This window comes from Moschus berezovskii, chromosome 11 (assembly GCF_049115385.1).
Source record: "Moschus berezovskii isolate FMDL1 chromosome 11, NW_MosBer_1.0, whole genome shotgun sequence".
NCBI classification, from domain to species: Eukaryota; Metazoa; Chordata; class Mammalia; order Artiodactyla; family Moschidae; genus Moschus; species Moschus berezovskii.
In genome coordinates this window covers 587,596-603,048 of record NC_142470.1, presented here as the reverse complement: position 1 = coordinate 603,048, position 15,453 = coordinate 587,596, and the positions used below count along the sequence as shown (strand labels likewise).

Below are 15,453 nucleotides of genomic sequence, written 5' to 3'. Positions count from 1 at the left end.
GACGACGGAGAATGAGATGGCTGGATGGCATCACCGACTCTGTGGACATGAGTTTGAGTGAACTCTGGGAGTTGGTGATGGACAGGGAGGCCTGGCGCGCTGTGATTCATGGGGTCGTGGAGAGTCCGACACGACTGAGCGACTGAACTGAACTCTGCATAGAAGTTAAATAAGCAGGGTGACAATATACAGCCTGACATACTCCTTTCCCAATTTGGAACCAGTCCGCTATTCCACATCCAGTTCTAACTGTTGCTTCTTGACCTGGATACAGGTTCCTCAGGAGGCAGGCAAAGTGGTCTGGTATTCCCGTCTCTTTAAGAATTTTCCCACAGTTTGTTCTGATACACACAGTCAAAGGCTTTATCGTAGTCAAGGAAGCAGATGTTTTTCTGGAACTCTCTTGCTTTTTCTATGATCCAGCAGATGTTGGCAATTTGATCTCTGGTTCCTCTGCCTTTTCTAAATCCAGCTTGAACATCTGGAAGTTCTCCATCCATGTACTGTCGAAGCCCAGCTTGGAGAATTTTGAGCATTACTTTGCTGGCATGTGAGATGAGTGCAATTGTGCAGTAGTTTGGACATTCTTTGGCATTGCCTTTCTTTGGGACTCAAGCTGCAGGACATGGCCAAAAATTAAAAAAGAACTAGCTTCTGGTTTTACTAATTTTATATCTCCGGATTTAAGTATTTAATTAACTTTTTTTTCTTCAACTATATATATATTTTCAGATTCTTTTCCAATATAGGTCGTGACAAGATGCTGAATATAGTTCTCTTTGCCGTACAGTAAATAGATCCTTGTTGACTGTCTGCTTTATATAGAGTTGTGTGTACCCGTTAATTCGGAACCCTAATCTATGCCCCCTTTCCCCTTGGGTAATCACAAGTCTGTCCTCTGCATCCGTGGGTCTGTTTCTGTTTCACTGATACGTTCCTTCATTCACATTTTAGATGCCACACGGGAGAGACAGCCTATGCTCGTCTCTGACCTACTTCACTTCGTGTGATGATGCCTAGGTCCACCCATGTTGCTGCAAACGGCATCATTTCGTTCTGTTTGTCTCTATGTGAATTCTGCCTGCTTCCTTCCGTTTCTTCAGTTTATTTCTGACTCTGGGTGGGGGGCCTGGTTTGCTTCCCCGCCAGAGATAAATGCTTTCTGGTTCAATGCAGGCTTCTTGGATTCGCCTTTTGTGGTAACAGTCCTGACGGTCCTCTTCCCGCTGGCTGGCCCTCCACCTCCCCTGGAGGGCCTCAGGCTGGCCCTTCCCTCTGGGCTCCAGAAGCTGCACCTGCCCGTCTGGGGCAGCGCGCGCTCCTCCGCTCACCCCACAGGACACACGCTGCTTCTTTACAGGCTCATCGCTGCTGGTGCGCTTCATGTTTCCTACCCTTTCCGCGCATTCTGGCTTCTCCTGGAGATGGGGCACAACCTGGGGATGGGCCCTGGCCGCAGCGCTGTCGCAGGCAGGACACCACACGGCTGTGCAGGGGGCCTACGAGTGGGAACTGGCTCAGGGAGCAGCAGCAGCGTGGCCTCTGCTCTGAAACTGCACGAGGGGCTCTGTCTGTGAGAGCAGAGACAGGTGAGGAGCCGCCTGCAGGTCCAGGGCACCCAACGCCCAGCTCCCTGGAGATGCAGCCCTTCCCCACAGCGTCCTGCAGGACAGAACTACAAGTTCCCCTGTTTATACTCTCCTTTCAGCTCCGAACCTCCAGGAGATGAACCCTGAGCCACTTGCGTGCATGGCTGCCCTGGTGTGCAGACTGCCCCGGCTGGGGAGCCCTGCTCACGTCTGAACGTGCCCCTCCCGGCATGCTGCTTTTTCTTCCGTAAGGCTTCCTGGGGGAGCAGGACAGGCCCTCAGTACACGGGTTCACGGTCAGCGGTGTGCAAGCAGCGGAAGTGGTGGGTGTGCTGAGCCCCCGGGAAACGTGGTCACCCAGCGCTGGGTCAAGAGGTTCTCCATGGACTCATGTGACAGTCACAGCCAAGGGGACCCAGGCTCTGCGTGGTGACCTTGGACATCAAGTGCCTCCGTCACACGTGAGCCTACATTTATTTTCTGAGAGAAAAATCTTATATGGCATTTGGCTTTTTTCTTGGATGTGCCCATCCATTGTTTAAAAAGGGGAAAAAAAAAAAAACCCAAACTCTTGTCTTGGGCTAAAATCAATTCCCAAATATGCAAAACTCCTGCCCATTTGATTGACCGGTGAGCTCCAGAATTAACCAGCTATTAAGTTTCTTTGGAAGCAAGTTCCAGCACTAAGCTGGTCTCTGAGCTGAGTCCTTACCTCAGGAAGCAGTTCCCTCTCCCGGGCTCCCTCCGGTGTGTGCTCCCTCACACACTCGTGTGCTCCAAATGGTTTCAGCAGCGCTGCTGACGTGAGCGACCAGGAGCTCTCGCGGCCAGAGGCGGAATAGTGTCCTGATGGAAGCCGCTCCCAACGCCTCGACCGCTACCAGGGAGTAGATTTCAGCTCAGACACAACGAAGTGTTTCTGAACCACCTTCTTCACAGCTGGAAGAACCTTAGAGGTCATTGAATCATTCCAACTTTCAGGGTATCTGTAAAACAGAAAAACTTGTAATTGAAACCTTCTTAAGGATTTTTTAAATTAAACATTTCATTTTGAGATAACTATAGATATGCATGTACTTGTAATAGATAATAAAGGGACGTCCCATCTACCTTTCACCCCAAATCACAAGCAGGACGTCGTGTGGATTAGAGGACAGCCAAAGCGCGGCAGCGCCATGTAGCCCTCGCTGCCCCTGCAGTCGCCCCAAGGCCCTGATCTGCAAGTGGCCCTGGCAATGCTGGTCGCATCTCCATTCACATCGTCTGTCATTTCAGGAAAGTTGCACAGATGGAACCACACAGTCTGGCCTCTGTGCATCTGCGCTCACTTGGCACACTCCCCTAAGACACACGCGAGTCGCTGTGTGTGCCCAGTGCCCAACCCTTTTGCAGAGTGGGCTCCTGTGGCGTGGATGCAGAGGCTGCTTGGCTAGCACCCACGAGGGCCATCTAGGCTGCTTCCAGCTCTGGGCCATCAGGGGGCAGAGCGGTAGTACCACAGGAGCAGGCACAGCGATGGTACTTCTTTCTTTCATCTTTATTTTTTGGGGGCCGTGCCTCAGGGCATGTGGGATTTTAGTTCCCGAACCAGGGATTGAACCTGTGCTCCCTGCGTTGGACATGTGGAGTTTTAACCACTGGACTGCCAGGGAAGTCCCTTTTCTCATCCTTATTGTGAAAATAGAAAAACGCAACAGTAGTGGGCACAGAGGACGGCCAGGGGGTAATTCGAGGGACCTGGGGGAGCAGGTGCCCAGAGGAGAGGCCCCAGGACAGAACCCAGAGGAGATGGAAAGGATGGGGAACACAGGAGAGCCAAAGGACATGTGTCCCAGAGGCCAGGCACTGAGGGGGACGAGTCACAAGGAGGCCGCCAGAAACCCCTACAGGAGTTTGGGTGGCACCCAGGCAGGATCAAGAATAAAAAGCATTATGGAAAGACAGTCAAAGAGCTACACCGAGTGACCACCTGACCCAGCCAACGCCACTCCTGGGTGTGCACCCAGGAGCACAGAGAACACAAGGCCACAGAAACAACTGCACACAAGTGTGACTCACGAGAGCCAGACAGTGGGCGCCCTGGAGTGCCCCAGTGCGTGTCCATTTGATCAACAAGATGGGCCATCCACACAACAGATGTAACTCAGCCTGAAGAGGGACGAAGTAATAACCCTCCTACAATGTGTGCGGACCTCAAGGACACGATGCTGAGGGGGATACACCAGATAGAAATCTACATGTTCTGTGATTCTGTTTATACGAATAGTCCAGAAGAGGTGACTCCAGACACTGGACGACTGGCTGCCTGGGGCAGGGGTGATGGCACTGCAGTGGGGGACACGTTAGGGGCGACGGTGGCACAGCTCTGTGAATGTGACAAAAACATGGAATTGTACATTAAAAATGAGCTTTATGATTTGTGAAGCACATCTCAGTATCTAAAAAGCAGCTGGCAAAGGAAACGGAGACACTGAATCCTGCCGACTCTTAAGAGAAGTCTGGCTATAAAGGAGCAAGGAAACATGTGGGCTGAAGGCAGGGGCTTTCTGTTCAAGGTGGGAAGAAACACAGGACGTCTATATAGAGAGGAAATGACGCCTGGGGGGAAAGCACCCCAGGGAGACACGCTGGGGACCGGGCAGTGCTCCGAGGGAGCAGGCACGTTCTCAGGGAGGAGGCAGATCTGGGGTGCAGGCACCGGGGATCCCTTCCAGCTGGGAGGCAGGATGGGTGGAGGTGAGGCCAAGGAGGGAAGGGAAGGGACTGGGCCAGGGGAGGGGGAGCTCCCACGTGACCTACCTCAGGTTCGTGGTCAGTGTGGACAGAGACGGGTCAGCGGGGCCAGGCTTCTCCTGCCCGGACAAAGGGACCAGGGACTGGACAAGAGTTTGGGGGGCGCTCCTTGGAAGAAAAGTTATGACCAACCTAGACAGCATATTACTTTGCCAACAAAGGTCTGTCTAGTCAAAGCTATGGTTTTCCCAGTGGTCATGTATGGATGTGAGAGTTGGACCGTAAAGAAAGCTGAGGGTTGAAAAATTGATGCTTTTGAACTGTGGTGTTGGAGAAGACTCTTGAGAGTCCCTTGGACTGCAAGTTGAGCAAACTAGTCAATCCTAAAGGAAATCAGTCCTGAATATTCATTGAAAGGACTGATGCTGAAGCTGAAACTCCAATACTTTGGCCACCTGATGCAAAGAACTGACTCACTGGAAAAGACCCTGATGCTGGGAAAGATTGAGGGCAGGAGGAGAAGGGGACGACAGAGGAAGAGATGGTTGGATGGCATCACCGACTTGATGGACATGAGTTTGAGCAAGCTCCGGGAGTTGGTGACGGACAGGGAAGCCTGGCATGCTGCAGTCCATGGGGTCGCAGAGAGTTGGACATGATTCAGCGACTGAAGTGAACTGAACTAACTGGTGGGTGGGGGCTTGGTGGGTAGAGGGCAAGAGCTGCAAGGATGGGTGTGGGTGGGGGGCTGCAGGAAGGAGGAGGTCCAGGTGGGTGGGTGGGAGGGCGCAGCTGGGCTCAGGGACCCTCAGGGCTGCGAGGGAGGTGGGGGTCCTGAGGCCGGACCGGGCAGGGCGGTGGGAGGCGGGGGCTGGGAGGTCTGGTCTGAGGAAGGGAGCGTCTGGGCAGGGCGGTGGGAGGCGGGGCCTGGGAGGTCTGGTCTGAGGAAGGGAGCGTCCGCACGGGAATTCGGGGAGGAGAGAAGCACGTGAGAAGTGGGGGCTGTGCCCACCTCCAGGCTGGCAGTTTGGGAACCTCAGTGCCCCACTGATGAGAGAGCAGCCTCCTCGGGGGCACACGGCCCAGGAGGCCTTCCCAGTTGACAAGCATCGTCTCACAGCCCTGCTGGCTTGTCCTCAGCAACTCTGGTCCTCAGGGAAGGAAGCAGCGTCACAGCCCCAACTGAGCAGGGAGGGCGGCCAGAGTCGGAGGCAGGTGGCTCTCTGCCAGCCGCCCAGGACACACGCCTCCCTGGACCCTGGAGGATGCTCAGGCACAAGGGCAGAGCCTGTGTCCGGGAGTGTTTCCAAGGTTCGTGCGGTGATGGTAACGCTTCTGTGCCAGCATGGAAAGGCCCGCGGTGCCCAGGTGTTTGGTCAAAGAGTCACGTGTTACGGTGAAAGCATTTTCCAGATGAGACTAACATTTACAACAGTAGACAAAGCGATAGAAAGCAGACCCCCCGTGACAGGGGTGAACCTCATCCCGTCAGCTGAGGCCGAAAGAGCGCAGTCAGGTCCCCTGAGGCGGAGGGGCGCGGCGGCTCTCCCGGCCCGTGGGCGCCGCAGACAGCTGCAGGGGCGCGGCCTGCTCGCCGGCCGCCCTGTGAAGGCCCCGGGGCAGCGCGGGGCCGAGACACGAGCGGCGCCGGGCGGCCCGGCACCCGGAGGGGCGCCCGCCGCCCCCGGGACGGAGCCCCAGCGCCACAGCCCTGGCGGCGTCCGCCTTCCCTGCGGAGAGCAAGCGGCTTCCGGTGTTGGCGGTGAGGCCGCGACACCCGGAGCCCCGCCGAGACGGGCCGGGCCGAGGCCTGACGGACGCCCCCCCGGGGTCGCCGGCCCGCGGCCCCGGCACACCCCCGCACGGGGCGGGCTCGCGAGCCGTCCCAGCCGCCCCTCCGGCGCCGACGCGGGGCCCCAGGGCCGCTTCACGGCCCGGCCCCGGGGCCTCTTACCTGAGACGGCGGGGTCCGCCCGGAACCTTGGCGCGGCCGCGCGGGCCCGGATGGTTTTCCCCAGCGCACCGAGGCCTACTGCGCGCCGTCAGCGGCTGCGGCGGCTGCAGGAGCTCGGGGCGGAAGTCCAGAGGGGCGGGGCCGACCCGGGCGGGGCGGGGCCTCCTGTGGGGCGTGGTCGGGGGCGGGGCTTGCGGGCCTCCCTGGCGCCCCTGCGCACCTGACGCCCCCGGCGCTCAGCGCTCCGCCCCGCCCTCACCTAGTACCTGGCGCCGGAGCGGGTCCTCGCCCCTTCTCTCCGCCTCGAAGGGCTCCCGCGGCCCGCGCTGGTCTCCGGATTCCGGGGCCCCGGCCTCGCCGTCCTCTGCCCCCAGCACCCCCAGGCCCGAGGCAGGACCCTCACGGCCGCCCCCTGCGCCTGCCGCGATCCGGCCGGGAAGCGCCGACTTCCGCGTGGGGCCAGGCGGGGTCCCCTCCGCCATGCCCTCGCTTGGGGACCTGCTGCGCGACTGGCACCAGGGCGCGCAGGCCGTGGCGCGCGGGGACTGGGACTGCGCGCTGCGCCTCTTCTCGATCGTCTCGGAGCCGCCCGCCAGGGTGAGCTTCAACGTGGGCTGCGTGCACCTGCTGGCCGGGGACCCGGAGGCCGCGCTGCGGGTGAGCCAGGGGGCCCCCAGGCTTGGTCGCAGAGACTCCACCTCGGGGGATGCAGCTCTCTGCTCCTGGTGGCCGGTGCTCGGGGCGGGGGTTGGCAATACGCGGTGCGATTGCTGCACGGGTGAGCCCAGGGCTCCCACCCTTCTTCCCTGATGGCCACCCGGGGACTCCCCCCACCCCAGCGTTCTGCTTCAGCGAACACCTAAGCAGGTGGGACCTGTGTGTGTCCGGGGGGACCCTGTTGAGCTGCGTCAGGGCCAGAGTGGGGTCGCAAGGCTCCAGCACAGCCTCCACTTGTGGGGACCGTTTGCTCGCTCTGCGGTCCTGCGGAAAGGCCGGCCGAGTGAGCACTGGCTCGGGCTCTCTTGGCGAAGGTGCTAATGGACCTGCAAAGGCTCGCGGCTGGATGGGCTGGGAGGGTGCAGGCTTCGGTCAGGTCTCCAGACAACCTGTGGCAATGGCCAGGAGACAGTCTCTGGCTGGTGCCTAAACCCCAGATCTGTGTGCTCACCTGTCCCTCACCCACTCCCCAAAGCAGAACCAAGAGCCAGATGTATGCACGGGCACACACACGCCTGCCTCTGCTGAGGGCCTGGCAGGGTCATCCCTGCCCTTTAAGCCTCCAGGTTCATCATGGCAGTGCACATCCTGTGAGCAATGACAAAAAGCAGTAGCACCCTGCACGCTGCTCGGGTTCCCCGAGGGCCCCCAGAAAGAGCCAGCTTCCTGCGTTGTTCAGGCCAGTGACGATGGCTACTGAAAACGTGTCCAAGGGGCCTGCCCTGTCGTTCCTCACATATGTGTCCGAATCTACAGTTATCTCAGCAGCAATGTCAGTGTTAAAATGTTATCCAGCAATGGAGATGTCATCATGGGACACCACGGAGTCAGTGGAACGAGGCCAGTCCAGTCACTAACTCCTCTAAACCTCGATTTAATCAGAGAGAGGGGACAGTGGTTCCGGGCCAAGGGTGTGCACATTAAATTCTCCTCCACCCTGATCGGAGATGGAGGAGCAGAGGCATGTTTGTTGGAAATTTTAAAAAGCAGATGGAATGGCTACAATCAACAAAGCTGACTTGGATAGGGTGAGGGGAGCTGGGGCTCCGTCTCCGGCAGGAGCCCTCAGGGTGAGGGGAGCTGGGGCTCCGTCTCTGGCAGGAGCCCCCCAGAAGCTCCGATCCGGTTGCTCTGTGTGCTGAGCAGCCACATCAGTGCCCAAGTGATGACCCTCAACCTCGGTCAGACTCAGCTCAACAAGCCCCCCACTCAGCCAGGTTTGTTAGAGTGGGACCATGACATCCCTCCAGTTGCCTGTATTTAACTTGATGGCTGCTGTATGCACTCCTTTTGCTTGTGTTTAACTGATGGCTTTTGTCCTTATGAATAGACGACATCATTTCTGAGTTCAGTTTCAGGAAGAGCTGGGCTTCACACACGTATTAAGACTTTCGTGCTGTTGTTCTTTCTAATAGATGAGACGTGTGTCTTTTTGTGTGAACTACCAAAACTAGGGCTTGAAAGAGACAACAGCCAACGTAACCCCCTCCCGTGGAGAAAACTATTATTCCCTCCCGTGGAGGCGACTATTACTCCCTCCCGTGGAGGTGATTATTACTCCCTCCTGTGGAGGCGACTATTACTCCCCGCCGTGGACTCCCTCCCGTGGAGGCGACTATTACCCCCTCCCGTGGAGGCGACTATTACCCCCTCCCGTGGAGGCGACTATTACTCCCTCCTGTGGAGGTGACTATTACTCCCTCCCGTGGAGATAACTATCATCAATGTGCTGGGGCATTTCTTGTCCTTCTGGTTAACTCACTGGTCTGTGCCGCCTCCTAACTGCCCCTGAGCGGTCACCAGAAAACGCCGGGGGAGACCCGGCAGATCTGCACTGAGGTGGCGCCGCCTGCGCCCCTTGGACTCAGAGGCCCCTGGGCAGGCAAGGGAGACTTTCTCTTGCAGGTGGCCAGCGGGCTTCCTTGACCCACTGCTGGGCATCCCCATCTGTGACACGGGGGTGATGGGGTTACAGGCCCGAGCAGCCCACAGTCGTTTCTGTCCGCAGGCATTTGACCAGGCGGTGACCAAGGACGCCTGCTTGGCTGTCGGCTTCCTCCAGCGCGGAATGGCCAACTTCCAGCTGGAGAGGTGAACGCAGACGTGCCCTCTTCCTTCTCTGACGGCCCTTTGTCTCTGCAGAGTCCTTCCTGTGCTCCTCTCTGCCTATGATCACCTCCTCTGGCCAGCTCCCCATGGGCTGCTCTGCGGAACCCGGGGACAGGATCGTGACCCATGGGGGCGTGTTTCTCTGTCCCCACACTGGGCCGCACAGTGACCCTGGGCTCTGTGCGGAAAAGGTCACAGAGCGCTTCTGCCGGCTCACCTCCTCTGTTCCCACACCCTGGACTGCAGGGACGGCGTAATTCTGCCCATTCTGCCTTCGGGAAACCCAGGGCAGGGCTGGAGGAATGGCGCATCCCAGGACTCAGCAGGATGGGGGGGGTCCTCTGCCCACCTGGCTCTCTGTGCCAGGCCCTTCCCAGAGAAGGAATCAGAGCTGCAGGGCAGGCCTGGCGCCCACAGAAGGCCTTACACAGGGCGGGAGAGCTCTGGGGTGACCTCCTTCTCATCAGCCCAGAAGCCTCCCCAGGGGCGATGAGGATCCTGGTCGGGGCTGGGGCTTCCAGCCGGGCTCTGGATTGGGAGGCCTGCGGGACGGAGACCCCGGAAGCAGGCAGGACACGCCCAGGGCACTCTGCACCCTGAGGTTCGGGCGAGGGCCTGGGGTACAGACGGAGGAGCCCACATGCTGCACAGCCCGTCTCTGTGGACCCCATGTGCTGAGGCCTGCCGACCACCGCTGCCCCTGCGCTGCAGGAGGGGCTGGGGAGGGGGTGGTTCCCGGCCAAGGTGGATCTCTTGCCCTGGGGCCGCCTGGGGCCCCCACGCCAGGCTCCCCTGCTGCCCACAGGTTCCAGGAGGCCCTTTCGGACTTCCAGCACACCCTGGCCCAGCTGAGGGATAACACCGCCATCGACTACACCCAGCTGGGGCTGCGGTTCAAGCTACAAGCCTGGGAGGTGAGCAATCGGGGGGCAGGCCACCAGGGGGCCGTGTGGCTGGGCCCTGGGGGCTGTCTCTGGGTGGGCAGCCCTGTGGCAGGGCCTCTAGGAGCGCACGGCCCCTGCAGAGCGCGGGGACAGAGGCTGTCCCGGGCGGTGCTCTGTCCTCCCAGCAGCACTGGATGACTTGGCTGCTATCACCTAGCATGGAGGAGGGGAGGAAAGGACAAGAGGTGCCCCTCAGACAGCGCCCCAGACTCTTGGGGGTTCAGGGAACAGGGAAGCACAGGCAGGAGTGGGTCAGGCCAAACAGGATGGGAGTGAAGACTGGACGGGTGCTTCCAGAGACGGGAGACAGCCTGACATTCAGAGCAGAGGAGAAGCAGGGAGGGCTGGTCGGCTCTGGCTGGGGGATCTGGAGAGAAACCAGCCAGACAGCCCAGCCCGGGGCAGGAGCCAGGGAGCACCTAGAAGAGCCCCGGGCGACTGTGTCTGGGCAGCTCAGGGGCTGGACCAGTGCAGGGCCAGCTGCAGAGCCAGGGGTGGGGCCAAGTGCAGGCCGGGTGCAGGGCCAGGTGCGGGCCAGGTGGTGGCCCTGTTGGGGAGGGGAGTCCTGGGCCTGCCGTCACCCCGCCCCCCTCAGGTGCTGTTCAATGTGGCTGCAGTTCAGAGCCAGCTGGGGCTCTGGGCAAAGGCCGCCTGCAGCCTGGGGGATGCCATCTCCAAGGGGCCAGAAAGAGCCCGCAACGACCTGGACATCGCCCTGGGCCAAGTGCAGGTAAGGGACAGGAGAGGGGACAGGCTCCTGAGCTGACTTGGGGGGCTTGCCAGGCCCAGAGCCTGCAATTTGGGGGCTCATATCCATCCAGCCCCCCAAGACCAACTATATGACATAAACATCTGGAGGTGGGGGGCCTGCATTGCCCTGAGGGGATGGGCCTCCCACGGGCCATGGGAGCTGGGGGATGGGCCGTCCTGCTCTGAGGCCCCGGGCGGCTCCTGGCACTCAGGGCTGTCCTGTCCGGCCCCCTCCAGAAACAGGTCCCCCTGCAGCCTCGGCAGGTCCCCAGGGGTGAGGTCTTCCGGCCCCATAGGTGGCAAGTGGAGCACCTGGAGCCTGTGGATTTCCTGGGCAAGGCCAAGGTAAAAGGAGGCGGCTTCTTGCTGCTTGGGTCCAGGGCTGAGGGCCAGCGGCACCAGCAGGCTGCAGGGCGGGGGGCCAGGCCCTGCTGAGCTCACACTGTCCTGAGTGCTGGGGTCATCAAGGCCTTGGGGTGGGAGGGGGCACGAGGCTCCCGGGGGTGGCAGCGCCTCTAGACGGGCTCACGGATGGGTCCTGGGACCTGGGGGTGGAGCCACTGGAAGCCGCTGCGGACCCCCAGCCGGCGCGGCCCTGCCTGCCTCAGCCCCAGCCTCGCTCTCCTGGCTTCAACCTCGCCCTGCGTTTCGGCCTCAGGGGGCAGGACCCTGGAGGAACAGGGCAGTCTGGCCCAGCCACTCTGCCCAGCCTGGGGTCCGGGCAGGCAGCACCAGCAAAATCGCCGGCTGATGGGGTGCAGCTCGCCCAGGGTGGGCTGGTGTGCAGGGAAAGAGGGCTCCCTGTGCACAAGGAATGCTCACTCTGGTCTCCAGCTGTGGCCCAGGGCCCCTGACGCCCTGGTCACCCAGGGCCAGGCACTGGGTATCTTAGCCGGAGGAGGTGATTCTGAGCTGCATTAATCCACCTACGTGTAGCCCTTACCCCAGGAGGTGACCGTTTCTATGAAATAAGAACACTTTAAAAGTGGAACTAGAAATAAGTCACACGGATAAGCCAGGAGGCGGGGGACTTGGGGGCACCGCTGGGCAGCGGGCCCCGGGCACCGCTGAGGCGGGGGACTTGGGGGCACCGCTGGGCAGCGGCCCTGCTGTCACTCACAGGTGCTGGCCTCCACCCTCCCTGCCGACTCACAGGGGGTCGCCCTGCCACAGCCACAGGTAGGCGAGCCGCCTCCCGCCCCCTGCGTCTCCTCTGGCATTTGCAGGCCGGGGCCTCCCAGATTCTTTACCCTTCAGGGTGCCTGAATCCTCCCCGTGGCTCCCCGTGTCCCTGAGATCTAAACTTAGGGGGCGGCCCATCCTGATGAGAGCCAGTGAAAACTCTGCAGCCATGCCCCCCAGGGTTTCTGGGGGTATGCGTCCTGAGGAGGGGTCGTCTGTGTCCACAGGCTCTGGAAGCGCGTGGTGAAGCCAGGCCCGGGGCTACTGCACGGTAGGAAGGAGTCAGCACCCACTTCTCCTGTCAGCAGGGGCCCCAGGAGGCCTGCCTCCCAGCCTGATGCTGGAGCTTCTGGGCAGACCCGCTGCAGCCACTTGGGGCCAGGGACCAGGGGCCAGGGTGGCCTGTCCCCCTTCCAGACTGTCCAGGGTCCCGGTGTGCTGGGGGCGCCCTCCCATTTGTCCCGAGCCCATCCTGCCCCCAGGGGGAGAGCCCACCCCACTCAGGCCAGGGGGCACCAGAGGCGCCAGTGGGGTGCAGCTGTCCACAGGCTGCAGGGAAAGCCCACCAGACGCAGCCTTGCAGGTGGCCCTCTGAGCAGGGTGCTCCTCTCCAGCTTGGGGCTCTTCAGGCCCACCTTTCACGAGGCCTTGCCCGTGGGTAAGACCTGGGAATGAGGGTGCCTCCCCTCCAGGGCTCGTGACACTGCCCCCGGCAGAGCTGGCACCCCCTGCAGCCCCAGGACACCCGCTGACGTGGAGATGGAGGTCAGCTCCGGCCAGGCTGGGCAGCACGAGCAGGACACGCCAGTCACCCTCGAGGTGGGTGAGCCCCAGCAGGGCTGGCAGGGGCCACAGCATTTGCAAGATCCCCACCCCAGGCTGGGCTTGGGGACCAGCCCCAGCGGGGCCCGGCGAGGGTCTCAGGCCAGGCAGCTTGCCTCATCGCCTACTGGGGACAGGGCTTCGGCTTCCTTAGGCAGGCCAGGGGCTGGGTGGGAGCCAGCTGCAGTGACCAGATGCCAGGAGTTGGGGACACACGGACGTTCACAGGTGCTCCCCACCCCAGACCTGGGAGGGGCTGCAGTGCGTGCATCAGCCGTGAGGCTTCCGCCCCTCAGCTGGGGTGCCCGGCCTTCCTTCCTGGACTCGGGGCTCCCTGAGATGTGCCAGGGGCCACGTGCAGCTGAGGAGGGGTCGGCCCGGGCTTCTCAGGGCAGGTGTGCGGGACAGGTGTGCCTCAAGGGGTGGGGCGCCAGGAGCCGCGACGCCATCGTGAGGAAGTTAGAGTTAACCACAGAAAAAGTTAACTTGTGTGTTCGCTTTATCAAAGGGCTCGGGTGAGAACGAGACGGTCCGTCCTCCTCCTTGTCCATTGAGGTCCAGCTCACTGGTGGGCTGATCAGTGCTCTTGAAAGCCGTCAGTTCGTCACTGCCGTGCTGAGCACTAGGCCTTCTAGATAGAACGGCAGCAGCTCCTTGACTACTTTTAGCTGCCGGCAGATTTGCTTCATGTGCAAACTCAGCCCGCTGAGTCCACCCTGAAGTCAGGGTCTCGTCTGCGGGTCAGCGTGGCCTGGGCTGGGGGCTCTGTGTCATCCTGCTGGCAGCACACCCGCGGCTTACGGTCCCGGCACAGAGTGACTTCCAGCAGGTCCCGGGCTTCAGCTCTAGCCTCCCGGGTCCGCCAGGACCCCTCAGCTGCTGCCGCCACCTCCTGGCGGGCCAGGGGAAGACAGGTCCGCACCCACAGGCACTGCGCCCTGTCTGTCGTCTCCGTAGGGACCTGGTTCATGCTCCAGATTCACCCGTGACAGGGCTGGACTGGTGGCCTCCTGCCCAGCCGGGCCATCTTGCAGGCTGCGCCCCTCATCCCCCGGGTCTGCTGGGCCCAGCAGAGCCCTTGCCCCCACCCCCTGCCCCGACCTGAGGCCCAGCAGAGCCCCAGCTTGTGGCTTTCCTTGCAGAGTGCCCACAGGGAGCACGTTGGCCAGCAGGTTCCTCCAGGTGAGGCCCTGAGTGGCAGGGGGCAGGGTGTGAGGGCCCATGGGGGGCGTGGTGCTCTCAGGGCCCCATGGGGGGCAGGGTGCTCCAAGGGCCCCGTGGGGGGTGGGGTGCTCTCAGGGCCCAGGCAGGCATCTGGGGGGTGTGCTGGGAGCAGCTGCTTTGTCCTCCAAGGAGGAAGCTGGTGGCCTTGTGGTTCCCAGGGGCGGGGTGCCAGCAGCCCCTGCTCTGCTGTGCTCCCCTCTGGGGGCAGCAGTCACCTGACTTCCTGGCTCCCCATCCTTCTTCCCCGCAGGGCTGCTGTTGGCCAGGAGGCCCGGCCCTGGCTTCTCCGAGGAACCCGCCAGTGCTGGGATAAGAGCCAGCAGCTCTCACGTCACCCCCACTCCCCAGGGACATGGGGGCCCCAAGACCAGGCCCCCCTCCAATCCAGCCGAGGAAGCCTCCCAAGTCCGTGGCCCCTGCCTCCCAACCTCTCAACCCCTGCCCTGCCCCCTGGGCCTGAAGCCCACCCCGGCCAGACCTGGCACCTTGAGGCCCAACCACAGTTCTGCCTGCACCCAGGAAGTGACTTCGGGGGACTCTGAGTGCTTGGTGACCGTAACTGTGCAGTGTGCCCTCACCCTGAGCCTGACGGCCCCGAGAGGAGCTGACCTGTCCAGCCTGCGGGCCCTGATGAGCCAGGCCCTGCCCGCCCATGCCCAGTGTGCCCAGCTCAGGTGGGCTGGGACGATGTGGTGGGGCAGGAAGGGGGCTCCAGTCGGGGCGACTCTCGGCTGGGCCTGCAGGAGGACCGGGCCTGTCAGAGGCTTTCGAGGTCAGAGGTTAGCGCCCTCCAGAGCCCCTCGCCCGCGCAGCCCTCTCTGAGGCGTCTCTTTGCAGCTACCAAGACCCCAGCGAGGACAGGCGCTGGGTGCCCCTCTCTGGGGAGGAGGCACTGCGGAAGGCCTGGCAGGACGCGGCCGGCCCCGGGGGTCTGCAGCTGCAGTGCCGGGTGAGCAGGGTGGGCGCAGGGGTCGATCGGCCCTTCTCCTGGGGCTGCGCTCATGCTCCGGCCCTCGCCCTGCCACAGGGAGTGGGCGGCCGACCGGTCCTCTACCAGGTGGTGGCCCAGCACGTCTACTCCGCCCAGAGGCCTGAGGATCTGGCCTTGCAGCCGGGAGACATCGTGGATGTCCTATGTGAAGGTAGAGCCTGCGCTGCCCAGGCTGGGGGGTGCCTGACCGGGGTCTGCACGCAGACTCAGTGACGCCCCGACACCCGCAGTGGACCAGGCGTGGCTGGAGGGCCACTGTGACGGCCGCGTCGGCATCTTCCCCAAGAGCTTCGTGGGCCCGGTTGTGCGGCACGCCTGAGGAGCTCGGCGGAGGAGGCCTTGGCGGGGAGGGTTTAATAAAGGCCTCTGTCTCCCACGTGTGACCTGTCTCTGGGCCTGACTAGGCTTCCAGCAGTGCGGGTGGGCCGCTCGGGAGAA

General features: G+C 61.8%; 2 protein-coding genes across 21 annotated transcripts in view; one reads left to right on the top strand and one right to left on the bottom strand.

The window, feature by feature from the left end:
• EXD3 (exonuclease 3'-5' domain containing 3) overlaps window positions 1-6,402 on the bottom strand; it is an 82,172-nt gene extending 75,770 nt beyond the window's left edge. For 8 of the 14 annotated variants that reach the window (XR_016038512.1, XM_088840974.1, XM_055401261.2 and 5 more), the window contains exons 1-2: window positions 6,277-6,401; window positions 2,302-2,575 (exon numbers count right to left, since the gene is read on the bottom strand). The gene's annotated coding sequence lies outside the window, so the exon portion shown is untranslated. Of the gene's footprint in view, window positions 1-2,301; window positions 2,576-5,334; window positions 6,241-6,276 lie in introns of those variants that run through there. The other 6 variants (XR_016038511.1, XM_088840977.1, XM_055401260.2 and 3 more) reach the window with 5 other exon arrangements.
• An 84-nt stretch (window positions 6,403-6,486) lies between these two features.
• On the top strand, window positions 6,487-15,395 carry NOXA1 (NADPH oxidase activator 1). Of its 7 annotated transcripts, none has more exons than XM_088840982.1 (14): window positions 6,487-6,933; window positions 9,002-9,084; window positions 9,908-10,016; window positions 10,642-10,776; window positions 11,034-11,141; window positions 11,898-11,975; window positions 12,206-12,249; window positions 12,671-12,797; window positions 13,943-13,982; window positions 14,275-14,429; window positions 14,544-14,698; window positions 14,862-14,973; window positions 15,052-15,166; window positions 15,254-15,395. In XM_088840982.1, exons 1-14 carry the CDS (start codon window positions 6,757-6,759, stop codon window positions 15,274-15,276), a joined length of 1,461 nt encoding a protein of 486 aa, XP_088697108.1. In that variant the 5' UTR covers window positions 6,487-6,756; the 3' UTR covers window positions 15,277-15,395. The 7 variants fall into 7 exon arrangements, with proteins under 7 accessions (XP_088697108.1, XP_088697110.1, XP_088697107.1 ...); XM_088840981.1 differs by having other exon boundaries at window positions 6,497-6,873; window positions 15,246-15,395; XM_088840978.1 differs by having other exon boundaries at window positions 6,498-6,933; window positions 15,246-15,395.
• The last annotated feature ends 58 nt before the right edge of the window (window positions 15,396-15,453 follow it).

Coding starts and splice junctions, on each gene's coding strand:
- NOXA1 (XM_088840978.1), top strand. CDS start 6,757: ATGCCCTCGCTTGGGGACCTGCTGCGCGACTGGCACCAGGGCGCGCAG. Junction 12,798..13,942: donor ACACGCCAGTCACCCTCGAG/GTGGGTGAGCCC, acceptor CTTTCCTTGCAG/AGTGCCCACAGGGAGCACGT. Junction 14,699..14,861: donor GCCCAGTGTGCCCAGCTCAG/GTGGGCTGGGAC, acceptor GTCTCTTTGCAG/CTACCAAGACCCCAGCGAGG.